The 27,933-nt window shown below is 40.7% G+C and overlaps 1 protein-coding gene across 2 annotated transcripts; it reads right to left on the bottom strand.

Moving 5' to 3' along the window:
* Window positions 1–512: 512 nt before the first annotated feature.
* On the bottom strand, window positions 513–23,844 carry kiz (kizuna centrosomal protein). 2 transcript variants are annotated; one of them, XM_051394445.1, is made up of 15 exons: window positions 23,672–23,843; window positions 23,074–23,136; window positions 22,339–22,501; window positions 20,930–21,004; window positions 18,960–19,578; window positions 18,559–18,817; window positions 15,456–15,575; window positions 14,595–14,759; window positions 13,428–13,578; window positions 11,274–11,430; window positions 10,721–10,783; window positions 9,308–9,400; window positions 8,760–8,829; window positions 1,715–1,761; window positions 513–827 (listed from the first exon to the last, which is right to left on the bottom strand). In XM_051394445.1, exons 1-15 carry the CDS (start codon window positions 23,743–23,745, stop codon window positions 724–726), a joined length of 2,223 nt encoding a protein of 740 aa, XP_051250405.1. In that variant the 5' UTR covers window positions 23,746–23,843; the 3' UTR covers window positions 513–723. The 2 variants fall into 2 exon arrangements, with proteins under 2 accessions (XP_051250405.1, XP_051250394.1); XM_051394434.1 differs by lacking the exon at window positions 8,760–8,829 and having other exon boundaries at window positions 23,672–23,844.
* Between the last annotated feature and the right edge of the window lie 4,089 nt (window positions 23,845–27,933).

Here is a 27,933-nt window from a genome sequence, read left to right as displayed (position 1 = left end):
CTCCGAGTTATTAATAGATACAGAACGCTCAACGTGCTGCAAAATCATAAATTGCAGAAAACTATTGTGTGCTTCCGGCAACAATTCTGCTACTCCTTATTTGCACAATACAGAAGAATTTAGACAAGCATCATCTTTGTATTTCTGTAGCATGACCATTGTTATTAAAGAAGCAGCTGTGGAAATCTGTGTAGAGCGTTTGTTGGAGGTTCTAAATATTCTGAGTTTGTTAGCGCTATAACACTTTGTGCCCTGGGAGATGGGCCTCTTCAGCAGGTTCACAGGTCGCGCAGCAGCGTGCAGAGTGGCCATTGTGCTTTGTCATTTCACAGGTGACTCACATCATTACACTCGAGCATGCTGGAGGTAGAGCACTCGGAGATGCTTGCGGCATTCAAAATGCATGATTTTCAGCCTAGTGCAAACAAATCGCTTTAAAAGATCAGTTTAATCTATTTCGAGCTGTTATTATGAGCTGGGAGAGTTGTTCAGATAAAGAGACTGAAGCAGGGTTAACATCAGAGTGTTGGACAACTCTTCACATACTTTACCCAGCGTGAGAGCTGTCAACTTTATTATTTGTTTTTACGATACAGTGTGCATATGATTTACAATGCAGACCACTAAAATAATGGTCAGGGGGTGAATTACTGTGAGCCAAACTGTCTGAAATTTTTGCAGTGATATAATGTAGTGCATTTAAAAAATATCTGCGGGGAAATATCAGTCACAGAAGTCATCAATGTCATCGATGTTTGTGTTGAAAGGTTGAGGACGCAAGGCGGCTTCAATCTCTGAATTGCTGTCATCTGAGTCCCCCCAGAAAGCTATACAAAATAGGTACAGAGAAAAGAAATATGATTATTACTAGAGCAGAACGTTTTCCTTTCCATGTGTCACATGAAGTGTAACCTTTTACATTGTATACATAATTTCTTTATCCAGTCAATTCTTCACTTTCTTTGCATGCATTGCAGGGTTTGAATGCACTGTAGTTTACCTTGAGTTTGATTTCACCGTGAAAATCTTAACACTCGACACTTTATACAGTCAAACTTGTTAAATCTCTTGTCTTGTTCACACGTGGCAAGAAAATCCATCTGGGGTGATCTGATCATAGCTGTAAAAATTGAAATACTAATGCGATAGTGGCACCCAAAAGTACACAAATTTGGATCCAACTGTGGAAGCCATATTCAGAGGTCTGTATAGTTAATTTATTCAGCAGCTCAGATCTAAAGAATATTATAAGGCAATAAGGTGCCTTTAGTGTGTGTCTGGCTGTTCCCCATTAGATTCAACAATGTTCTTTTAGGGTATTTAGAGCCAATTATAAGCTGCCCAACATTTCCATGGGCTTTTGTTTAAGGTTTGATCAGTGACACACGAACACATATTTCCCTGAAACAGGAATGTTTTAGTTATTCATTCGAGGATTAGGTAGTGCTTGCTGACAACATAAATCTAAGCTTCAGTAACCTGGATTTGGCTTCAAGGTCATTTTTTTTTTGCCATTTGCACATCCTCAAAAGGCATAGCTACATTTACAGAGAAATTTAATCAAACAGTGGGTGTTATTGTGAAGCTCATAATTTACAATAATTTCATACATGTTAACGCATGAACCTCTTTATGGTGAGCCGTTTGGTGTAATTAACCTTTTTTCTTACACTGTGTCCTCACACACAACTGAAATTACTTTGTTTACACTCACCTTTTGACTGTAGAGCAGAAAGAGCCTTTGAGTTAGTCTTCTCTTTCCTGGAAACACAAAGACAGTTATTAGCCTTGTGAAGTTATTACCCTAGGCTTTCTCTGAAAAAGAGCCGCAATTTCTCACCAAAAATAGCTAAAAGGGAAAAAGGCATGCAGACAGTGGAGCAGAGGGAACTTCCTTGACTCCTGTTCTAATTGTGCCAAAAGACTTCCACAAGGCCCTCTTTATTCAAAAATAGTCCAAAGACAGGGTTGCCAGGTTCCCATAGCTCTGGTGATATCGCTATGTAAATGTGTGACCTCCAAAAAGGCTTTGATCTACCTCAATGCATAAGCAATAAGGCTCCCCTTCCACTTTTAAAGGCCTCCTCTTTAATTTACATCATCACAGAGCCTATTCAAAACCCCACAATATAGCCTCATCATCTCCCAGGTTAGCATACATATCCATATGGCTTATTTGTTTAGACCTTCTATATCGGAGCTGCTCGTGCTTTTCTTGGAAATAGGAAGAAAAAAAGATTCTGAGTTTTAAGCACATGAGATCTTGAAAAACGAAAAAAAAAAAAAAAAAACAGTTGTGTGGTGTGTTCCTCAATCTGCATCAATTCAAACCCATGACCTCTTTTATTGTCATCCTCTCAATCACCCTCATCTCTCCCTCAGCTAAGTCTTGGCACATGTGACTGTACATTGAGTATAAGGACCAAATTACTCTGGCTGGGTTCCAATTGCTATCTCCTAAACTATATATTGCTGCTTTGCACCACTCAGGGCAGAATGAGAGAAAAAGGAAGCAACTCCCATTCCTAACTGTGAACAGATTGCTTCGTGCTAAAAGCAATATACCATACAGCCAGTACTATCATTAGAATATAACCTTTATAGTCATATGCTGATAGGACTACCTACAGGACATTTGGATGATTCTCGCATCTGTTCAGACAGCATATTGAACCTCAGGTGCCTAAAATGCTAGCAAATCAAAAGCAGAGGCTGAGTAAGAAAAGCAGTGCCAAAAAAAAAAGAAAAGAAAAGAAGGCAAAGACACAATGACAGATAATCAACCTATCTGCTTGCAAACTGAAGGTGCGCTGCATATGAGGGTGTTCTGTTTTGTTGAAATAGATGATGTATGTTAGTAAATGCATAATCAAATATTGTGATTTTGGCGAATGGAGAGTAGTGCAGATGGTAATTTCTTTCCGTGTAGCTTATTTTCAGTCCAAAATTATGATAGGTACTGTTTTTGGTTTGCATCTCCCTAGACTATGTTATGCTAGGAACAGCAAATGTTAGCTTTTTTTTACTTCCCAGAATCATGAGAGACCATACTAGACAGACACATGGCTGTATACAAAATGATTTATATGAAGATAATAATATCATAATTGTGTTCTAGATTTTGTGATTGTACCACTGGAGGTAAAACAGGATAAATGAATCTAAGTGCTTTAATATACACTTAACACGTCAACATGATTTTTTAATAAAATGTGACATTAACAATTTTTCGGTCAAACCTATAAGTCATAATATGTTGACAGATTTTTGGACAGGCTATGGTGAGGAATAAATATGTATATGTGTAAAACATATTTGTAAAAATATGAAAAGAACATCCACTTGCTATCCACACAGAGCAAACTGCATAAGAGATAACGTACGGTGAAGCACAACTAAACCAAGAGGACCAGTGCATCCATTTACAAATGTTAGGAAACAGATCTCGACCAGACCCTGCAGCAGCAAAAATACAGCAATAATCTATACAATTACTTCCTCTCCTTTGCCACAATAATAGCTGTTACGGAGAGTAAATTAGGCTTTTCTTTTCTTGAACTTCCCCCCCGGGATGGGAATGGTCTATCAGCTGTTCCACTTCAATGAGGGACAGGACTGATTTCAAGACAGGGCTATTACCATAGAGAGCCCAGTCTGGATCTGACCCCACCAATCTAATATTCCGTTTCCATAAACATTTATGCCAGTTCATCTTCTGCTGAGTTTCCCTTAATTGAGGCAATGATCTGAATATGTAAGACTGGGCTGGCCACTGTTTTACAAGCTCTGCAGACAGAGGTGAATGTAATGTGTAAAATGATGCAAATTACAACTATTGTAATGTCCTCTCTTTTTCCAATGCCTCGCTCATTCTCTTTCTCTGGCCTTTGCAATTGTTTCATATTGTTGTTTATCTCATGTTTTAACAGTTTTTGTGTCTGCTATGCATGGTCCACAACGACCTCTAAAATTGTACAATGAGTTTCATACACATTACGCAATGGTAGCTAGGAGGAAAATGCTGATATTTTTAGCGTTGTCAGTGTATTTCCTTCATCAAACCTTTGTTTTATTTCATCTGTTTACACCACACTGGCTTTCTATGAGCTGAGTTAAATCTCACATATTTAGATTTTTTAAAACCATTTTCAGATCAGGCTGTAAAAATACAACTTATGCTATCTAGTAATGCAGTGATATATAATCTGCAAATACATTGGTTTCATACTTACACACATACATACAAACCAGGACAATCATGTTAGAGCATACCTCAGGCACATTGTATGCACACAAGGACAAAATTGGTACAATTGGTCAGGAATAGAGAAAAAAATCAAGTGTTTCTTACAGAATATCGCAATGATTACTCAGCTTACTGAAATCCAATGAAATTTATAAGCCCTTTTGAGACTAGTCTCTACATTTTTAGATCAGGTGTAGCACTTTGTTCTTTGTGACATTTTGCTTTGTTTGCCCCTGAGAGCAGCATCATGATTCCGCTTTATCAAATCATTTGCAATATCTTTAGGAATATTGTGGAACAAAGAAGCAACGACTACTACTGCAGAATACTGTATATTTCAGTTGTGTAAAGAAAGACCAGCTGAAAAAACATGCTGTATAAAACAATTTAATGTACTACAGTTAAAGCAGCACACAAATGTAGAAATATAAATGGCTGCAATCCTACATCTGAACTAGGTTTACACTAATGTCCATTTTACAAGAATACGTCCAGTTTTGTAGTTATATATTGACAAAAAAATATCAAATAGTGCCTGTAGGCATAATAAAAGCATATGGAACATACTGTCCTTTCAAACTTCAGTTTAAAGTAATTGCCACGTAAGACTAGAATACGTGTCTTGGAGCCACAGAAGACAGATTTGACTAATAATCCTACAGTCACATTAGGGGATGTGAGGACTGTCAGAGGAAATAATGCTTACCAAGCATTTAATACAGCCTTGCACACACCGATAGCTAGAAAACTGCTTTTATTTACCCTGGCTTTTTTTAAGCTCCTGCCACCCACACACAAATGCTAATAGCACAATAGCACTTTTGTGCAGCGGTGCTTGTCTAAAGGTAAAGGGAGACCCATCACCTCATCATTCCCATCAACTCCTACTCCCATCCCAGCTATGACCCCACAGAAACATTGTTTAGGCTCCGTTTAGATGTACTCTAACAGGCCTGAATGGTAGCAGGATATAGCCCTCAGTAGGGGGCAAACAGTGAGAGGCAACTGTGAGTGCACCGTGAGTGGGCACTCTCTAACATGTGAGTGCTCTCTGCTGGCAATGAGTAAGTACTGCAACTCAGAGGAAGAGGTACATGGCCAATGATTTCAACACAGCGCACTCTCCTCCTGACTGGTAGCAGTCTAGTGGAGACAGCCAGTGTAAGGGATGGCTGAAGGACAGATCATTCATCTCATGTTACATTTTTTTGGAGGGTAGCTTGTCCGTCACACGTCAGAGTGTGGAGATGTGTAGAAAAGAATACAATCAAGTTATGGATACAAACCACCATCCAAATGATACCACAGTGTTCAAAATTGAACATTATATCCACAATTTGTCTTTTTGGCCTCCATCATCCTATAATCAGGTTACAGCAATCACAACAAATGTATATGAGGAAAGTGTTATTTTAACTTAATTCTCTATAGGACAGTCTTTACTGGTTTGAGGAAGCCAATGAAGGACAGTGACCTCCTCTGGTTGGAGCCTCTAAATGCTGCCTTCCTCTATAGTTACTGTCTTGTTTGTCCTGTTTTGGCCTGGTTGTAAGTCTAAACTAAAGGAGGGAGATCAACTTATATAGTGTGAAATGTAAAAAACTAATTTGTTGGCTGAAAGGATATATTCTCAAAAGATATATTCCCAGAGGACCTGATTCAATGCTGCCATGTGCCCGATTGGGCATCTCCTTCCTTGCGTCTTACATTTCTCATGATTATATTGACCATTAAATTGCTTACTTGTGTTTTCCTTCACTAACTGCTGGATTTTAAAAACAGGAATACTCCATCTTTCACTGCCTCTTTGTCCGTTACTGTCTCTCTGTCTCCCTCTATCTCCCGCTCTCTCTTTCTACGTCCCCTCCCCTACAGTCCTTTTTCTCAGCTCATGTCCCTCTCACCCCTCCATTCCTCCTCCCAGTGAGCAGTCAGAAATCCACACACATCGCCTCCCCATGTGAGAGAGCGAGCGAGCTTCTGATTTTAACACTCTGAGTGATTTGAGGTCGAATGCTTGAGCACATCCTGTTGTCCAAGGCAAAGCTGTAAACCACTAATTGTTGAGTCAAGGTTTTTGTCAAGCAGGCACTAGGCACAACAATCATCACACCAGCTGATGGCTGGAGTATTTTGTGTGTGTGTGTGTGTGTGTGTGTGTGTGTGTGTGTGTGTGTGTGTGTGTGTGTGTGTGTGTGTGTGTGTGTGTACCTGTGTTCAAGCATTTTTTAGGATCAAAAACGGGGGGTGGATAAAAACGTATTAACATACCCAAAATAAAAATAAGAAAGGAGTGGCATCTGAAATGCCTACAGTAGAAAGGAGCACAATGATTCTTTGCACGAGAGGAAGCAGTGGCATGCACTCGCATACAAAGGGGAACAAGTGGTCTTTACATGGAGTGCAGCTGCTTATTAAGACTCACTCCTTCGTGCATTATTCCTTTCATCCCCACTCAACCACAAAGTGATTTTACTTTGCCACTCACAAAGACAGCAAAAGATTTCTAATGGACAAATCAGTCGCTTCCCCACGAGTTATAATACAATAAACAGCACATTCTATAAAAGTATCTGACTGAAAAACACTGTGTGGGAGAGAGCACGGAAGAGAGGGAGAGAGAGAAAAAAAAAAAGAATATGAAAGACCTCAATTCTCTCGAATGCCATAATAGTGAAATGAGCACATATAAATGTGTTAAGAGTATCTCTTTGCATCTTGTATAGACTGCATGTATTTAATCTGTAAAGCTTATTAAGGCCCTAGTCATTGCTATGCAAAGCAGCACCCAGTGCTTTTCTCTCGCTTTTCAGCCGAGTGCAGTGTTTGGCCAATAGGACTGGCCCCCCGCCTCTCATTCTGCATTCATAACATGCAACATTTGCACAATGTATCTCTCAAAGGCCCTGAATAGAAGGCCTTAATACTCATGTAAACAACTGCAAACCAATTACTTAATGAATCGGGCCCACACATAATGAGGAGCCTCACAAAGGGCTATAAATGCATTTTTTGCACCAAAGCCTCTGCTTTAAACTACAATCCCTCTGCTGTAGTCTAGGCTTAACTGGCAAATCATAATTATTGTCTAAGACAACAGAGAGAAAGCCATTTTTGTATTTTGAGTCCAGCTCCATCCTCCTTTTGATGTCACTCATCAGCTCGCTGACAAAATAAAGCAAATAATTAACAAGTAGGACAGAGGGGAGGGGAAGGGGGATACAGGAAGACAGAGAGGAAGAGGGGCAAAGAGATGGAGAAAGGGCAAGAGAGCGAGAGAGAGAGTGAGACACAGAGAAAGGAAAGAAGCAGGGCAAGAGCATGCTGCAGTGTTATGCTTCTGCTTAAGTGCATGGCTTCTAGACCACTTGTGGAAGCAATAAAGCGCAAGAAGTGACTGTGGTAAGTGGAATGCTTAAATCTAAGCGTCCAGGAGAAGCAAAAAAAAAGACAGGGGAAATTGTTGTATGACCAAGGAAAGGATAACGGTCATGGTGACAGCTCTTGGCGCTGCTTCCTTCCTAACCCTAGTGAGATTAGACTATCAGGCACGAATAAGTGCATAACCCACTTGCCCAATTCTACTTTTGTACACAATTTGTGTCTCGTCACTCCTCACGACATTCTGTTTTGGTCAAATTTTTTTTTTTGTGGGCTTCCCATGCACATTAATGACAGGCACCATCTGAGAGGGTCTGGGCCCAAAATTGGCTCATGTTTATTAAAGAGGGTGGTCACTGGGGCTGGCAGTGGCAGACATCAGCAGCTATGAGGACCACAATAGAGCCAGCCCATTAGGCCCTTCCCTGGGCTAATAGGCAGACTGGGAGCGCCTGCTTGCCAGGCCAGGGAGATACAGACTTCAGCCCTTGTGTCAGCATGGTGCCCAGTAATCACATGAAATCAGAGAAGATTATTCCTCATAACGTTTACCCAGCCATTACTACAGCCCAAATGGGTTCGCAGTGAAGAGGTGCTCTGAGGACCCGACATGCAATTGCAGATTTGATGAAGTCGTGTTGATATTCAAATGTAACCGTGATGGTGTTAGCTTCCACCAAGCTATTTATCATTAGATCTTCTTTTCAAACGCACTTAGGGCACTGATTTGAGCAGCCTAAATGCATTTCGAGGGTAAAAATGAAAGGACATTTGTACTTGTCAACACTTGAGTCCCCTTCTTCCAAAACAGTTGTCCCTGATTCTCTTCTTGACATGATCTGTTTGCATTCTGACAACAAGCTTGAAGACAGTGATATTATGACTCCAATTTATTTTTTTTGTGGTAGCTGTTTTGCTTTTGATTTCTAAAACCTGGCTGAACCCAGTGAACAGTGAGTGAGAGGGGCTTTAGGGGCCTTTTGTCTTTGTAAGCGAGTTAATGGGTGGCGGCCCCTTGATCTTATGGAAATGAACAGGGAATTATGAGAGTGGCCATGCAAATGTACATCAACCACTTTGGTGTCTGGTGGCCCATTTCCTGTGGCCCGTTGAATAATAACAATGTTCTTACCGAGGGTAAGGGTCTTGATGTGAGGAGCGTTTGGCCCTCCCCAGGTCCTCTTCATGGCCATGATTTATTCCTTAAAAGAGCAAACAGGGCCTGATAAAAACATTTGATTTGGACATCTCATCATAAGCTAATCTACATTGCATTTAATATAGAAACTTATAAGGCTTATGAGAAGCTAACACTAAGTATGTCAACCTTGGTGTTAGGTTCTCTTGATATGCACACATGTACTTGAGAGGACTGATATTTATATTTGTTTATACATTTTTTTATAATCCACTTGGAGCTCCTTCCATGCATCATGCATATGCCACACCCACATTTACATAAGAAATTAAAATCCTAGGATTGCTGAGATGTTTTTGGGGACTAAAAATTAGGTTATGAGCCAATCGTGGTTAAGAAAACTTGGACTAATGGCTTTGAGCTTTGACTGTCAATTAGCTAACACCGTTCTCATGTGGTGTGAGAACATATGGCCAGTGTTGAGCAATGGTTAGGCTCTGGCTGCTCCCTACTTGGCAGGTAGAGTGGACCGCATCTCTTACCTGAGAGGCCATTGTCGTTGTCCTCCTCCTCTTCAGAACTCTGCAGTCTTTCCTGCATGGCTGATTGTTTAAGTAACTGATATGCTTTTGTCTCTGTCCAGGGACACACACACACACACACACACACACACACACACACACACACAGTCAAATATTTGCTTAAAACCCAGGTTTCCAACTTTCAGAGGTTTCTGTGTTTGATGAGACAACACGCTTCAGTAGCTGAGTCTTTTGGTGTCAGAGTGGATGAAAACACTGTCCTGTTGATTCTAGCCCACAGTATGTAGCAACAGTTTCCATGAGACAGCAATCAGCATCTCACATTATCTCAGCATCCCCTACCAGGAAGGCAATGATTGATTCTCTCTTTTAAAAACACTCATAATTACTTTCCAGCACACTAAAATAGGTATCATATTTAAAAGGAGCACAGAGAGTGCGCCAGCAAAAATCAGCACAGCAGAAGTACATAATAAATGGGTTGCTGTCTCAATGATGTCGTTAAAATATAGACATACTAAATCAAAGGACAGAGCAAAATTGTTACCTTGTATGACCAAGTCCTAACATTTTTTACTGGGTTTCATAATAAAAGTAACACTTTTAATAATTTTCTAAAATATATATGACATTTACAGTGCATGGCAATCTCCAGTGTTATTCCACCTACAGCACTTTATACAGCCGTTGTTTCAACATATAGTAAAAAAAAACCCCACTAGATATAAAGACGAGCATGTCTTGGCAATTACTATCAGTTCCAAGGTCATGGTATTTGATTGCGACATTGATGTTGCTCACCACAGCAAAACCCTTTCCTTGAAAAATCTTTAGTCATGTTTTTTTTTTTTTGACTGGTTATGGCTCTTTTGATTAAGTGTAGCGAGAGGAAACTGGACTCATTTTGCTGGCTGTGCACCTTAGGGATGCAGACACATGAAACGCCCTGTAGGAAATCTGATAGCCAAGGGTAATATAGGATTGCTTTACATTTCAGAGGTGCAGCTTAGGGATGGGCACACCAACTGCTTCCAGGATGCCTTCACATCTAGTATTTCTTCAAGTCCAGCCTCGCCAGAGCATTGTTTAGAAGATAATGAGAACCGATGACAGATCTCTTGCGCTTCCCACCCTGGTGTCCTGACAATTAAAGCAGCCGCATTATACCAGGCCAGTGAATTATCAATGTTGCCAGAATGCCTCAGACCAAGCTGAAAACATAGCTAGTATTTTCTCGGAGATAATTAGGGAGAACTAGCACAGCTCTTCAGGTGGGACTTTGACCCTGGATTCACCTTGATCATCCTGCCTCAGCCATTGCGTAAAAGAGCCCATTATTCACTGCAGTGGGAAGAAAATAAACCACAACATAAGGACAGTGTGAATGCTGGGGCACCGGCGATGCCTTTTTACCTCTAATAGGAACACTTTCCACAGGGCTTTCGTCCTGGCTGTCCTCTTCAGTACTTTGTAGTTCTGTAAGAAAGGGAAGCGCATAGTGAGAAGCAGTGGCAGGGAGGAAGGGAGTTTAGGATAGAAATGGGAATGGGGGGTCTTTCTTTAGCTCTGAATAGAAGGCTGTATGAAAACTGGGCTGTGAGGGATTTATAAAAAAGCTCTATAGTGAAATTGATTTCTTTTATAAAAGGGAAGTTTTAGTTCTCTGCAGAGGTGGTTTGGAAAAAATAGCAGTAGTCTAACATTTGTTCCTATTAATGATCTTGTTACATATTACTGGGCAAAAACAGACTTATCCCAGTGTGAAATGTTTTGGACGTTTGTGGGAATATACTGTCAATCGTAACAAGACCAAAACACATGCTGTAGGCTTGAGGCTGAGTTTTTGATTATTAGAAAATGCAGCTATTCTTCCATATCTAATAACCAAAACCCAGCATTCAAATAGTGTAGTCTAATTCGAATTTCCCCATGCCTACTTTAAATCATAGTGATAATCTTCAGTAACCTTGGATCTGTTGCTTCTGTACCGGCCTGGCGGGCTTCACATCACCGTCAGCCAGGAGAGAAGGAGGACCACACGAAGAAGACAAGTCACCCTCGTCCTCTGCTGAGGGGCACTCCTCACTGGACCGGGACACAAGTGTCCTCAGCAGCACTTTGGCCTGCGAGCAGCACAAATTAAAACCACACTCTTAATTGTTCCCATTTTGTGAAGGAAGTGTCAAATTGAACTCTCGCCGATTAGGCAAGTCATTTACTTTGGCCATGGCTGCTCGCACAGAGGTGCAGCTGTAGTGCGTGTTCAAACGGCAAGAGAAAATAACTTCAAATTCTCTCACTCGTTTAACTAAAAAAAGATTATTTCGCACACTTTCGCTCCAGCTCTCCCTCTCAATCACACTTCCCCCCCCTCCTCTCCCTCTCTTCTCATCCATGAGATTAGAGAAGCGCCTAAAGAATGCAATCACCCTGGCGTTAATGTGCAACACATTCCAGATATCGCCCCTCTTGGCTGAGAGAATTGAGACAAACTGCTCTCTTCCTCCCTCTCCAGCTCATTTTTTATCTCTGGGGAGATGAGGATACACAATTAAGAGGAGCTGTTCTGGGAGATGAGGAGCAGGGAGATGCCACACACCGATTTCCTTTCTCTCCTTTTTCCCTCCCCCGTATCAAATCCTGCCATCATCATCTCTCTTTTGTGATCAAAGACTGCCTCTCAGCCTCAGATGGCCATTTGCTACTTTTAATGAGCACTAATATGGAGGGGATGATCAGGAGGATTTTGACAGGGACAAACTTTAAGTACATTGTAAGTTGTTATCAGTAGGTCACACTGAACATTGACAATGTACATGCTTTCATTTTCTGAGGGGGAAGAGGCAAACACATGCCAATCTGAGCTTGCCACTTGGTATTTGATGCTGCTGCACAATAAAAACTGTCTTGATCCTTGTCCCTGATATCTGTCTTTGTTCTTTTTTTAGATTTAGTCAAATGTACCGTGGGCTGAGGGCTCTCGCAGACCCACTGCATTTTAAATATCAATGAATGCAACTGTTAGCACTTGAATATTCAAAGGGCCTCTTTGAGTGTGTGCATGCGGGCTGCATGCTCCCATTTGTCGGGGTAGCCAGGCTGTGTGGCATTACGTGAATGGAAATTTCTGTTTGCTCTTGTGTGTGGAGAGTAAGCTGTTGTATGAGAGGACAGAGAGGAGAGAGAGAGAAATAAAGGGAGAGAAGGAGAAATAGAGGGACGGAGGGAGAAATAGATGGAGTAGATGGAGTAAGAGTGAGAGAGATAAAGGGAGAGAAAGATTTTCACTCAGGCTTTTCCTGATGCACTTGGACACAATGATGTAGATGGCAGTGCCTCTCTTCCTTTTGTCAGTTCATATTTTCAAGAGGCTCTACAGTTTCCCCTCTTTGCGTTTCTCATTGCGTCGGGGACCCTGGAGCTAGATCTCCAAGCCACAAGAACCCCAACAAGATGAGTCCACAAAAATTAATAACACAATAGCCTGCATGTGTATATGATCATTCCTGCAGATAGAATGGTGCTTTGGGATTCCTGACAAATCCTGTGACATTATCTTTGGGCTCTAAGTGTGAATATTAATTGTAATTTCTTTCTTTGTTTAATTGAGCATGATCTGCACAAGGTCAATGAGTGGGAAATTTAAAATAATCCCGTCCATTGTTGAGAAAGTCCAAATGGCTCCCTCATTCAATCGGACCCAGCTGATGGCTATACTTTTGGCTAATGCTAAATTAAAAGCAAGTGTTTCTCAGATGAATACGCCACATGAGATGAAAGAAGCCAAGCAGAGGCTGTAATTTGCGATTAGCGCATGGGTCAGAGTTTCCCTTCTGTCTAGGTCAATGTGTGGAGTAATCTGATGAGTAGGCAGCCGGGGCTTGGTTTCAAACACCAGACACAAAGAGGGCACTCAGTACCAACTACAGCTCTCTTCTAAAAAAAACATGCAAAGAAACAAAAACACTAGCCTTTTAGGAACGATGAAAAAAAAGGAGCCATTTTGCTCCTGCATGTGTGTGTTAATGTCCGCTTGCTTTTGGGACTGGGTGTCAGTGAATGCAAGTGTGTGACCTCCTATTTGTGTGTGTAGTAGCAGTGTATGTGCCTCCAACGCTACCTGGTGGCTGTAGGTGGCATGGCGCTCCAGCAGCAGCGGCGTGAACAGCTGGACCAGGCGCTCAGTGCTGAGGACACGGCGCTCCTTGAGCAGGAGGGTGTGCTTGAACCAGCGATCCCACAGCCGAGCGGCATCAGGAGAGAGGCTGGCGCTGTGGTGAGGGTGGGGGTGGGAGAGAAAGAGAGGCTTTCTTATCAAATACACAGTAGGATCAGTAAATAAGTCAAAATTATATCTCCTTACAATGAAAGATTATTTGATTATCAGTAAAATAGAGGTAACTTACTAATTATTATGTGAATAGTTGTTTTTCTTTTTTATATATGATATGATATAAATCATTAATGAATCCAGTTAACACCAAATAGACACAGACAGCAATATAGCTCCTGGTTGAAAACTGGATAAAAGGTCAAAGTGCCAATAGGTATCTTCAGAGGAAGGAGAAGGACATGTATTTCTTTGGATTGAGTATATAGCAGGGAAGGTCTCAGTGAAATCAATAGAGTAGTGAAGCAGAGCATGGATTTGGCTCAGAGTATAACTACTCATTATCCAAAAGACTGGAAGTCACAGATAGGGCATTTTAATTTACTCATGACATTCACCCATGCAGTGTTACTGCACAAGGTGACACCAAAGATGACCTTTACATTTGTGGACAAGGAAGACTGTATTGAATGGTAGCGTGAAATATCTCAGCGACTGTTGTAAGTGTATGCCCCCTCCCCCACTGTCTGGCCAAAAAAAAAGAAAATGCACAGGCAGTTATCCACTCTTGGTCTGAAAAGTGGAATTCACCTTTACTGTAAGTGTGTTCAATGTCTCTGTGAAAAGCAAAGAAAGGTCTATTGACCTGTAGCTTTCAGCAGATTGATATATGTGCTCTGAATTACTCAATTATTGCACTATTCATTACAGGAGTAGAAAATGTCATTGTCAACACAAAACACACAGTATATTACACTATATCATGACAACAACAATATATTATTATATAGCTTTCTCTTTTTTCCCACCATATCTCAGAAGCTGCAGTTTGTTACAAATGTATCATACTGTAACACATGCAGATGACTAGTACAGAAATAAACACAACTACAAAATTAAAAAAAACAGTGACATCGATCTGTGGCGTTAGATTTACCGAGAAACCAGGAGCCTTACCTTATTTCATTAGGCTCAGTGCTGAGCTGGTGAGCACTCACTATATCCTGTGGTAGCAGGCAGCCCTTTTCTGTGCTCCATGACAACCTCTGAAGCTCATGAAGGATGACTGCTCCACATGCTTCAAGGTCCTCGTGATTCAAGCCCGCTCCAGCGTTACAAAGGCTGTCCAATATATAGAGTGCAGTCAGCTATTGCCATGGAGCCCTGGGCTCAGCCCGTGGGTCAGGAGTAAATGGAGTACATCCAACAGGTGCTAACACTTCACAAATGCAGACATAGTGTAGTATAATCACTCACAATGTACATATACACTTGCTCACATAATATCACAGCAAGACTTAACATTATACTGAGGGTCACGATACAAGATGGCCACTCTCTTTTACTATTGAAGATGTTGTTGACATCATTCCCAGCACTTGTATTTGCACAGATGGGGATAAGTATATACTGGGTTTAAAAAGAGGGAGAAAGCTTTCCTTAGCGAGACATTTATCCGTACTTTACAACAAGAACTCCAATTATGGTAAATTAATCATGCTATGAAATATAAAAGGCTTATGAAAAATAAGCCCAGTCTAATGAAACACATTCTCCATCCTCCATCTCCCTGACTCCCAATAACAATTCAACAGGGTGGTTACTAGAGCAATCCCATGTGTTTGAAAACCCCTCAGAAATAAAGACGTGTGAATGTTGGTGATGACACTTCATCTAAAGTGAGAGCCCTTGGCAGAAGGATATGTTTTCCTCATCTGCATGATCTGCTCCATGGCCATTAAATAAATATACACAGTATTTACTTTAGACAGGGAGAGATAAGATGGTAAAGTTTGAAGAAATAGAGGAAGAGCATACCTGATAATTTTATTGAGCTGTCTTGCATCAATTGAAGAATCCCCATACACACGGGTCTGTTCACCATGGAGTCGTCCTTCAATGCTGTCTAGCAGATTAAAGAGCCCTTCCTGGGAGAGACTAAAAAAAACATTATCCCTTAATGTAGTGAAAGGGGGAAAAAATTGAGGCCATGTGATCGATAGGCCTGCCATTTGTAAAAAAAAAAAATCCACAAATCTGTGACACATTTTCCCAGGCAATTTCCTTGAGGTACTCAAGGACTGCCGGAGGAATCTCATCATTACAATGCTACTGCCGCAATACAGAACTTCAGCTATTTAAAGTGTGTCTGTTGATGGTGCCATATGTAATGACAGGTTGTATAGGAAAGCTGGCATTCAAAAGTAGAGCTTGTAGAATTAGTTGCCTACTGTTTAGTTACTACTACTGCCATTTAATTGCATATACCTACCTATATGCAGTTAAATGGCATAATAAACTTCACAATAAATATGCAATGTGATTATAAAAATAAACAAATATAAAAAATATAAAATATAAAATATTAACATTTCTGTAACATTACCCCTACTACCATCTGACAGTGTAAGGAAAAAGGTTCCAAAAAAGAGGGGCCTCAAGATGATTTCTTTTTGGTGAGAGATTTACACTTTAATCTGGTCCTGTGTGGGGCTGCAAAATGAGAAATGGATGCCTAATGCATGTGGATATTGGGAATCCATCTCTTTCTCGAGCATTAAGCTCTGGGTGGCCCTCATTGAATTCTCCCAGAAACCCCAAGCCGAGAGATCCTGAGCCCCCCTACATAAAAGGGGCCAAAAAGAATTTATGACAATCTGTAATGGGCTCCTGGGTTAGGGGTCAGCAAACAATTGCTCCCTCTTTTTTGCAGGTTGTTTCCTGGTAACATCCTGATTAAGCTGGCAGCTTGAATTATATCCATGACATTCTGTAGTGTGCAATCCGTCTGTGCTAAGTCCTCTTCAGTGTGGCTGAAGTAGCATACGCAAAAGCTCTATCTTTTTTTTCTCTCTCTCTCCCTTATCGTCAGCGTGGGCCTTGAAACAGTCATCTTTCTCTTTCCACTTTATTTGTCAATGCTCTTCAAAAAGAGACCTTTAGAGAGGGAATTAGTTGTGTTTTTCTGCAAACCTCTCTCTCCCTCTTTCTCATTGTATTTTTGCCAGCTTTCATGTCAAGGTCTCCAACCTCACTTTAGATGCTGCTGTTGTCCGCATGTCGACATCATCAGGAGAGCATTGTTAGCTAGGAGGAAGAGGTCAGCCTCTCTGCAGCGATATTGCTCTACAGTGTACAGTACTGACTCCAGGGTGATTTACCACATGGAATGGCCTCACCGCTGAATGATTGGTGTCAGAAGAATCTCACTGTGCTGGAACAGGCAGCAAATATAACACACAAAGGAATGAAAAACATACCACATGTAATAACAACACAGTGAGCGCAGGGACTGCCTGACTAAATTTGTCCTGCTGCAGTGTGACCACACAGTTTACCAAGTACTGTGTGAAATTGTGCAATAACTTTCCTTTAAAACCAGAGATAGACACAGCTGAGGAATGTTTGTAAAAAGCACTGTGCCCTAATGACACTGCAAAACATCTATATTATCTTCAGATTTTTTTTGACATGTATTGAATTTTTAAGAACTCAACTTTAATTGTATGAAACGCTGTCACCAATCGGGCAGAACCATCGTGCAGTTCAGGGCCGACATATTTGAGAGCAGGACACAGTAAGGCCATTATGTTGAGTCTTGAAGAAAAAAACCTGGAGGATATTTCAGTCGTATACTCTCACTCACCCCAGCCATGCTGGAGAAGAAATATAATGGGATAATCTAATGAATTTCCCCAGCTTGTTTTTTCCTGACTGTGAGCTGAATGGAGGGAGCGATAGAAACTCTAACCTTAAGAGAGCGAGAGAAAGAGAGGGAGAGGATAGAGACTAGATGCTCTCGGAGCTTTACATCAAAGCCTCTGGTTTTCTCCTCATACACAGAAGCCCTCCGTGTTAACAATGAAAGCTGCAGCCCCCACCATTGTCTCCTAGCACAGGCTAACTGCAGTTCCTCTTGAGGTCACTCTATAAACAGTATAGTAGACCACACAGAAACAGTCATGCACAAACAAACATGCAACACAGTCGGAAAGAAAATAAAATCCTTCATAGTACTAGAGATCAGACATTTTTTAAATAAAGCATAATACAATATAATGCTCAGAAAGGTTCTTTATATTTGTAGTAGTAAAATATTAGTAATGGTAAAATACTGGGTATTTTGAATAACATTATTGTGAGCAAGTGCAGCTGGGACTAAAGCATATAATAATTAACAAACATAATGTATGTAACCCTAGAGATAGAATACAAAAATTGAACACTGGGACTGTCCCTGAGAATATGGTGAAGAAAAATTACACACCAAATAAAGTTTTCTTCTTCTTTCAAGAGCATAAGAGGTCCTGTTCATTCAACATGGCATATTGTAGGGAAAATGCAGAGGCTTTGGGTGCAAACATTCACATGGGATTTTCTGTGGCTCTAACCCCATCCAAAATGATCCTTCAACTCAGAGGCCATCATCACGCTAAGGATTTGTGGCTGTAAGTGCTGTCCACATGCCCACCCTCCAGAACACTCTATGGTGCCACAAATTTCCTCCTCCATTGGGGACTTCCTGAGGTCTCTCAAGCAGAAAATTGCTCTGTTACAGCATTATCTTGGATTATGGCAATATTGTTGGTGACAGGTCCTGAGCTCTCCCTATAAGATGCATCACTGCCACCACCGCAGCTGCCGCTGAGCTACAGAGAGCACGGTGGCATGGACCGTGACTCCCACAATCCTCTCTGTCAGCCTCCTATCACTAACAGCCCTCTGTGGTTCAGCATGGCGGTGCAGAACATTCTTCTTTCTCAGCTTTCTTAGCTTTAAATCTTGGAAATAAATACTGACTGCGTTGTGCCCATTTTAAGAAAAGCATCTACCATAAAGCAATCGAAATGTTAGTGTTTTTCTCCATTGTTGCACTTTGACAAGCCCAGAAAACAAAGTACAGAAGTCATAAATACTGTACCTTTCCAAGGTTACAACTGGAGCTGAAAATGCACAGTTTAACTGTGGTGTGTTATTGGACCCATCAGTGTGGAGGGATGATTCAGGACTGTGCTGATTATGATCTCCACTCCCTGCAGAAGTGGGATTCCTCTCAGATGCCACACCCTCTGGTAGATCCTCTTCCAGCTCAGATTGTGTAAGAGAAATGGACAGGTCACTAGCACTGCTCTCTGACAACTGCACATCAGAGCTTGGTGTGCTGACGCTGTCACATCTACCTGAATGCAAACACAGAGCAAAGTATCACTTGGCTTATTTCAAATCTTTCAAGGGGCAAAATAAAGTGCTTTCAACTACAGTCAATTTCAGTAAACAATAAAATGATAATGTAAGGTAATAAGCAAGAATGGCATTGCAAACCTGGTGTATCTTGCGCTTCCTTTCCAAAAGCAGTTTGAGGCATTAAATGGCTGAGACCTCTCTCTCCATCTTCCATTATAGGTGACTGATGATGAGCCACCTCTCGGGAGTCAGTGTGTTCTGCAGGGGAATTCTTAGCCTTCGTGGGGCTGCTGCTGCTGGGAGACAGATTCTTCTCAGGCCCCGTCAAGGTCACCATAGGTGACGGTTCTTGTTCATCATCACTTCCAAAAGGCACATCACCAGCTGCGCCTATTAAGGCACGAACAGATGGGAGCATCGCCATCGTTCTTTCATGTTTGTCACTCAAATTACTGCCGTCAGGGGAATCGTTTGAGCCTGAAATGTCATCTGATAAATGTGCTCGGTTGCTGGCGGCATCCTCTCCGCCAACTCTGAAGTCCTTCAAAAGGCCACTTGGTAGACGTTCGCGGGAGTGCATGCTGCGATTGGGTGAACGATGCAATGCTTGGTGTGAGTGTACACTTGTGGTGCCAGCTTCAGCGTCAGACCCTCTGGAGGTCTGGCGACCCATAAAAATTACCACCGGTGGTTGTGTAAAATCCTTAGCTGGGTGAGAGAGGGAGCTGTCCTGGTGCTGCCTATTCACAGTTTCAACCTGCAAATATGGGAGGAAAAAAAATTATATATGAAATATATTCATTTTTGGTAATGAAACTTTCCATTTCATTATATTTTTATAGGCATAAAAACAATTTTAACATTTTTACATGTCTTGCTTAGGTCAAGAAATGCAGCTCAAGTATGTTAACTATCCACTTTACAATTTTGTTAAAATTCTAAGTGTTTGTGTGTTTTTATTTGGGCCAAGGTCAGAATTCTTTTCACAACATCTTTCAGAAGAATGTCTCAGGATCAATGTTTTAACTTTTCATCTTATTAGAAATCCTTTAGACAAGTTTTGATTCATGTCTCCAATGTCACCAAGGGGGGGAGAGAGTGAAGCAAAAAAGCCTCCCTCCAAACATAATAACAAAAAGCATGGCTTCTGTTTCTTTTCTGATAAGCGTCTTAAATACCAAACAGTTAGCTGCTTAATAACATTCACTGTAAACCATGCAGCCTGCCCAGCAGATCCACAAAGTAGGTAAAAAAAAAGAGGAAAAGTTAATTTCTTGGCTGAGTGATTCCATCGGTAGCTGCAGGGCAAAGTAGAAAGTGTTTCACTAAAGTAGCAATTGATTCTTCTATCAATCTGCGGCACGCGTGTGCTCTTCCAAGGAATGTATTAAATATGAAAATCATATCCCGTTATCATCTGTCTCCAGCTTTCAGCCCGGTAAGCTTCCCTTAATGAATGCTGCAGCCTGAGGGACATGCACACTGCCAGCCAATGGCTTGTATGCATAATGGAGTGACGGTACCATTTTGCTCATTACAATATCGACAGGCTGACGGGGGTTTTGCACACAGTTACAAGTGACTGCTCTAGACAGCATGCTCCAAGTTATTATGAGATGTCTTAGACATTTCATCTAAAAGAGCTTTAACTGCTTTAAGTGAAGGGAGAAAGCAGCTATGGGCTTGAACTACATCGCTTGTACAGATGCACCAGCTAGGATTAGACACCTGTGCTATTACAGATACACAGTTTAAATGTAGACTCCTCTACAGATTTACGAGGCATAATGTCTACTTTCCTTTGTTATTCTAAACCTGAAAACACTGCTTGATAGAACTGAGATTTGCATAAACCTTGTAAACATTTCAAAAAAGAAGGATCCAACATTAAAAAAAAGCAAGTGCCATTTTTCAACGATACAAACATTTGTGTAAAACACACACACACACACACACACACACACACACACAAATACAAACAATACGTAGTTGGCGATGTGATGTAAAAATGTGTAAAATACATGATGTATTATGTTATTTCCAAACATGAATGCTATTCTTATTACTATGCTAGTAGTATATGCATTTGTGGCACACATTAGCATTACCGTTGCTGTGCCATGCTCTTGCTCCATTTTCTTCCTCGCTTCCATAAATCTAGAAATCTTCTTGAAAAAGTCAGCCTGTCAAAAAATAAGGAATATAGATAGATAGATAGATAGATAGATAGATAGATAGATAGATAGATAGATAGAATAAATGGCAGAAAATATGTACATTATTAATAATATGAAAATAAATGGCAGAAAGATGATAATCATAACATTTAATTGAAATGTGGCAGGGAAACTGACGCTGCATGTGAACACGAGGAATTGTCCGTTATAATGCTGCGATATCGCTTTTGAAGATTATCTGCATTCTGTGTAAACCAGACGATACGAAAGCAAAAGTGACAACGTCAAGCATCAGTCAATCACAGCGGGTTTTCCCTAGTGAGTGTCCTCTGTGCAAAAGCTCAAACCCTTTAACATTTATCTGACCGGCCAGACTAACTGCCTTAATCCCATCTCCAATTAAAAAAACCTAACGGCCTTCAGGGCACTTGGATTAGCTCAAACATGCCACACTTTTTCATCAAACAATGGTAGTTTACAGAAGTAGGGCTTTTAAAAGACAGCTTTCATAATTTCTCATTTATCCACTCTTGTTTTTGAATGTTTTTGCTCAATCAATACTAACGTGTACTAAATGTATGCATCTCAGCATGTGTATGTGTCACTTTGCTCACTGTCCATTTTCACTGTACCAAAACATCAGTTAAAATAAAAATAAAAAACTGGGTGACTTTACACAATTGAAACAAAGAGCAACAGGACAACCAAAATAACAACAAACATGTAGGACTCATAAAGCATCAAGAGGAAATAAACCAACTGCTTGAGGGGAGAGAATGACTAAACCTCTGGAGCACTTCAGAGTCTCTATATTGGGCAATTAACTCAGCGAGTCATAATTAGCCAATTTTGTTAATTTGATATTAAGCTGTCAAGCACTGTCGTTGAGTTTTAAGTGATAATCTGACTGGCTCATTGTTTTCTCCCTCGTTCATTTGCTTGTCGTGATAAATTGCACAGTTTGAGTGTTTACTATTGTCACATCAAGCAATTGAAAGCAAATATTTCTACTCTGTGTTAAAATGAATGTGCGGCATAAAGGCAAAAGTGTAAGAACAGGCTTCATTTTATTATATTGTAGGTGTGCGGGTGTTTTGTTCTTATTCTAAAGTCACAGGAAAATTGCCTCCTGTTAGTAACCTGTTAGAACAAGTGTTGAAAAAATGAATTAACGATTATTAAATTTGATGAAAATGTTTTAGCAAGGGGTACAATTGTCTAAACCTGGATGGACCTCAGTGGATAGACTGTTTGCTCAGACTTCTTTTACCATAACTCAGTAACATTAAAAAACGACTCCAATGAACAAATTAAATTGTGTGTGCGTGTGTGTGTTATACCTTTTGTTGTTGCAGGGGGCCACGGTCAGGACGATATTCCTTCATGCTAATTTCTATGCACTCCACATCTCTCAGAAGCTCAAGGTTTCTCATTTTCGCTCGTGCTTCCCTGTCACAGATTTCCTTGAGATAACTGCGCAGTTTGGAACACTTTATCTGTGAGCTGAAGGCAGTGGAGAACTATTATTCCACAGAAATATTATCTAGGGCCACTGTCAAAAAATAAGAGCAAGACTTTTCACAAGAAAAGGTTAAGCACAATATGTTTTTAAATTTAAATCGTATTCTCAACTCTCCCATCAACCTCAGCTCTGCTGCTTTGACCTGGCATGTTAATATTTATGAGAATCAATTTACAGTGAAAACAGGATCCTCTAGTATATCCAAATGCACATTGTGCTTGTAACACACTTAAGTATCAGGGTGGTTTTTATTGAAAAAAAATAAAAATAAAAATCTGATTCACACAAATGCCAGGACCTTTTTTTTTTTTTTGTGTGAAAAAATAACATGACTATGCGAATATACAGTGTAGGTATATACAGTTTTTATACTCATTATATATGTGGTAATTTGCTAAATAAATTTTAAAAAACAAAATACTGACTTGTATGCAGTGAGGATTCTCTACCTAAATATTTCATTCATTAACATGAACGCTTAATGTGAAAGTCAAGGGAGAAGAACAAGGTGAGGTAAACAGTATTTTTTATAACAGTAATCAGAGTGACTTACATTCTTTTATCAGATCTGGAGTAAGCAAACATTTCCCTCTCCAGCTGCAGCCTCCGTTTCTCCCTGCACACACAAGACTGTCAGCGACACAGATACCCTGCAGCATCTCTGTGCTTTGCTAACTAGGCTAATTGGTGGCTAAGTTAATGATCAACTATATATTAACTACACTTACTCATTATTAGTACTCATTAACAAACGCTTGTAATGGGTACGCTCGCTTAGATACGTGGATTAGCTAACCTTACATGCGTTTGTTCATGTTGACATACAAAGTAGCACGAGCATTAGCTTCACAGGAACTTTGGCTAACGTTAATATGCGGGCGCTGGTGTTTTGTGTCAGGTTCGCTTTCCATTCGCCGATATCACATGCAGAATGACCCTAACATTACTGCTGGTAGCTAAAGGTGGCTTCCGAGGTAAATAGGGTAATAGACTTGCTGGCAATACAGCCTCTTCGTCTACCCTGTCTTTGCCGGTAAGCTAAGCAGCTAAGTTAGCCTGTTACCTCCCTGTGCCAAGCGGCAGGAGGAGGCTACCAGGCAGCAGAGATCACAACTCTAGTCCGCGGTCCCGTTATCAGAAGAAGAACTCACCTTTTATTCATGCTTTGTTGAATCGATGTTATTGTTTCATAATACTGGTCCTCGCTGCGAGCCATACTTGTCATTTTCGCCCAATTTGGCGCTGCTGCAGAGCCAAGACGAGGAGGAGGAGGAGGAAGAAGAAGAGGAGGGGGGAGAAGGAGGGTGGCTGATGTTTACGTTGGTTACCATGACCACCGCTTCCCAGAAATCCCTGCTGATAAACACAGAGAGCACGTGGTGCGAGTACGGGCGCGAGCTCCCCTTGCTAGTGCACTTTTTAAACCAAGTGTTCACGGTGAAATGATGCTGTTTACGATTTTAAAAAAGTGGCCTTGTAGTCACAAAAGTCCTATTTTGTGTGTCAGGTAAGAACACATACTTAAAACTCTTGAATATTTACTGAAACACAGAGTCCCTTGATAGTGTTGAACGTTAATAAACGTTTAAACGTGATATATATATATATATATATATATATATATATATATAGGTGTCATTTCGCGTTTACCAAGGTAAATTGATTGTACACAAAATAAAACTAATTAAAATGAAGTATAAATGATACTTCCAGGATGAAATAGGACCTCATAGTTCAGAAACCACTACCATTTACTGACAAAAAAAAATGTCAGTAATCTGACGGGGCTAAATACCAGCCATCAAAAGGCATTCTTTGTCTTCATTTGATAAGCTTCCCCTCTCTATCAGATACAGATTGATGTCTCATTTACTCAGATGGCTGCTGTATCACCCCCTGATCTTGTCTTGCATTATCAAAGTTCACCACTGACAGTTCTCATAATGTCATGTTTTGACTGCAGCAGCACGTCATTTGTCAAAGCGACAACACTACATATCCTTCCTGGGATTCTGAAATTGACAGCCCCTCCAAATGCATACCCTAATCAAGCAATTTCCCCAATTCCAATCCCATCAAATTGCTCTTTAGCGGTTGAACTGGGGAGTTTTGTTGTCCTTTTCTAATGCTAATCTGCCCTATTCAGCATCTCTCTATGAGGCTATTTGTTGTGAAATAAATCCCCTTGTTTGCCTCCTGCATGTATAATTGATATTGTTGCCAGGCTTTTTGTTTGTGCTGTGGAGAGCTGAAAGGCGGTACTTTGGAGGTGATGAAGAAAATGGGACTTGCAACATTGCCGTTCCAGCTGAGCTCAGCTGAGGTTGATGTCAGTCATCAACCTTTGTTGGATGTCATACCACGTATTCATGATTATTTGCAGCATATTGTGGTTCACAATATAGAAAATGTCCGCCACTGTTTAATATGATTGTTTTGTTCTCCCCCTTCTTTGTGTATCAGGCAGAAAACTTATCAAGATGCACTGGCGCCAAGAGTGAGATTGCATTAAAAGCAGAGACACCAATTAAGGTGAAAAGCCTGGACTCAACATGTGTCTTAATACATGTTGGTGAGTATTATTTCAGTCACTTTGCATAGACAAATGCATAGTACAGGGCTCAAAAACAAAAAAACAAAAACATTTTCTTCCTCCACACTGTGTTCTTATCAGCGTATCTGTTAAACAGCAGTCATATGAATGCTACTGTGAATTATCTACAGTATTGTTCCTTCCTAGTTATAAAAACGTATATAGCCCAAATAGTGCATAATAAAAACAGTTTTGATGATAGAGTAGGTATAGTCTTTACAACTGTTTATCGGCAAATACAAAAAAGTGCCATGCATACGTTTTTCAAATCTTCCTACATGAATGGCTGCACTGAAAATATGATTTTTCCTATTTGTAGTTTCATACAGTGTTTCTGCCTGCTGCTCCTCTGAAGACATACAATGTGTATGGCCATTGATATGCCCTAACAGAGGTCACAATTTGCATGAGAATTAACAGCTAGTAAATTAAATTGATATTCAGTGCACATCTCCGTTGAATCCGTCAGACCTTTGTTCCCCTGCCTGGCAGAGCCCATGTTCAGCCCCTAGCTAGTCAGAAACATCTGTGCAGTTAATAATTTGATAAACAGCTTACACAAATGCTAAATTATCTTCTCCACCCCCTCCCTTTTTCTTCCTCCCCTTGTGTGAGACTTGGAACAGTTGGCTCACCTCTCTGTGGTGTTGGGTTTATCTGTCTTTTGTGGCTGTTCTTCCACAGCTCTGGTTTTCATGGCCCTCCCTTCACTCCTTTCACTATCACTTAGATACTGAAGCAGTGTTTGGGGTTAATGCAAATCCTCAATTCTCATCTGTGAAGGAAAAAAGGCGTAGGAGTAGCCTATTGTGGCAAGTTTAAAATGAACTTAGTTTGAACATTTGTTATTCATTCATAGTTCTCTCTGGATAGCATTTACAAAAATGTTGAGGGAGAACTGTGACATTTATCAACACATTTTAACATTTACAATGCCATTGTGTTTCCATTGAGTTAAAGCCTATTGTTTGCCCAGAACTCAGGTGACTCCCTGTGAAATTGCAAATTAAGGTCTGACATATTTTTTCCAGAGAGCATTCTACATCAGAGTGCAAAAGCTTTCAAGTTTCATGTGTTAATTCAATGGTCACTTGTTTCTATAATTGGCTGATAGCACTAGCGAAAGAGATTTGACCGGGCTTTTATAATCGTTTCAAAAAGTAGCCACTTGTAGTTGGCACAGATATAGTTTGATTTTCACAGGTTATATTAAAAAGATTAAATGTGTCCAGATGATGATATTAGTAGTATCTGTTCAAAACCAGGTCTGATTAAATTTTAAAAAGGGTAGCAAATATCACAGACTAATCTTTATATGTTTGTGTGTGTGCACACATGCGCCTGCATGCCTGCATATGGTTTATTTGTGTGTCTATGTTTTGTGAGTACATTTTTGTCTATGAGAGGACAGCAATTAGTTAAGTGCTATCAAGTGGATGAAAAGCTGCAACAAATCCCCTTTATAATTTCATGGAAAAGAAAGCTGACAAAATAGAATGGGATGGAGGGGAACTAGTTTCCAATGTTTGCCTTTTCATTTGCGACTTACAGTAAGAAGAAATTGAACACCAAGAGGCTGTGCCAAACTGTACTAAGACACACGTGAACATGTTTTTCCCTGAGTTGTCTCTCTAAACTTTTATTTTTTTTCCTGTAGATGTTGTCTTTTCTATCCCTTAGGATGAGTGAGAAGATCAGATTCACCATGATGCTGCACTTGTTGGTTATTTGAATAAACATCAGGGCAGTCTCGAGTGCTGTCTGAGAGCACAATGCTTCAGTGTGTTTTTGAACAAAGACTCCCAGGTCTAATGACAGTGGCCTGTTGTTAGCGCATGCACGCCTTGTGATGTTGTAGTTTGCAGGGTAGATTCATTCTCTGTTTACTCTAATTTTTGTATTTTTTCCTTTTGGGTATCTGGCGCTTGCCTCTTTCCAATCATTTTTAACATGCTCGCAGTCCGTGTCGCAGATCCTGTCAGTGGGCGAGAGAGACAAGAAGAAGAGGATCTTCTCTCAGTTTGACAAGAGTCTGTGAGCCTGGAGTTTGACCGACAGCTGATAGCAGGGGCGGTGTGGTACACAGCAGTGAATAAGGGCAGCGTGTGTGGTTGTCAGATGATGAGATTCATGTGAGCTTAGCTGTTTGGGTCAGGCATCTGACAGCCAGAGCTTGATGTTTGCTCCTGTAGTGGGCCTGGTTGGTTACACTGATCCCCGGCCTTATTAAGACTGTGCCCATCCACCTCCATGTTTACCAGCTCAGGCTCAGTGGTGGTGTTGATTTGCACTGAAGTGAACCTATCATTGATGTTGAACAAGATAGTACCTTGTGTTGTTTTTGGTTTTGTCTTACTGTGCATCAGTATCCCGTGTTCTGAACTAATGTAGACCCAGGTTTTGAATAAATTAGAGGACTGTTATGCCTATAATGTAGAAGTTGTGGGTCTTTTTTAACTGTACCTTGCAGCATAATTGCAAAAACATTGCATATACAGTAAAACTGCAATCACAGTAGACAAATAATTAGCTATTTTGATACAGTATCTTAATTTTTAAGAGTATTCTACCAAGATGTGTAACTTTCTGTCTGAGAAGCCAGAATAGACAAGCAGCCAGGAATAGACAGCTCATTATATGAGCACCTCTTCCTACACCCAAAGAGCCAATCCAGTCCTGGATGGCTCATTTGACCCCCTTCTCCAGGAGAGGCCCACGGGGCACATGTCACATCCACATTAAGGCATTAGGGAATGCTTTATTTGTTTGCGTGAGGGGCATCCTCTCCTGTCTCTTCTGTGGGTCACACTCAGTTGACAC

Source organism: Dicentrarchus labrax, unplaced genomic scaffold (assembly GCF_905237075.1).
Source record: "Dicentrarchus labrax unplaced genomic scaffold, dlabrax2021, whole genome shotgun sequence".
Lineage (NCBI taxonomy): Eukaryota > Metazoa > Chordata > Actinopteri > Moronidae > Dicentrarchus > Dicentrarchus labrax.
Note: the sequence above shows the minus strand (reverse complement) of the source record. Positions and strands in the feature narration are given on the sequence as shown.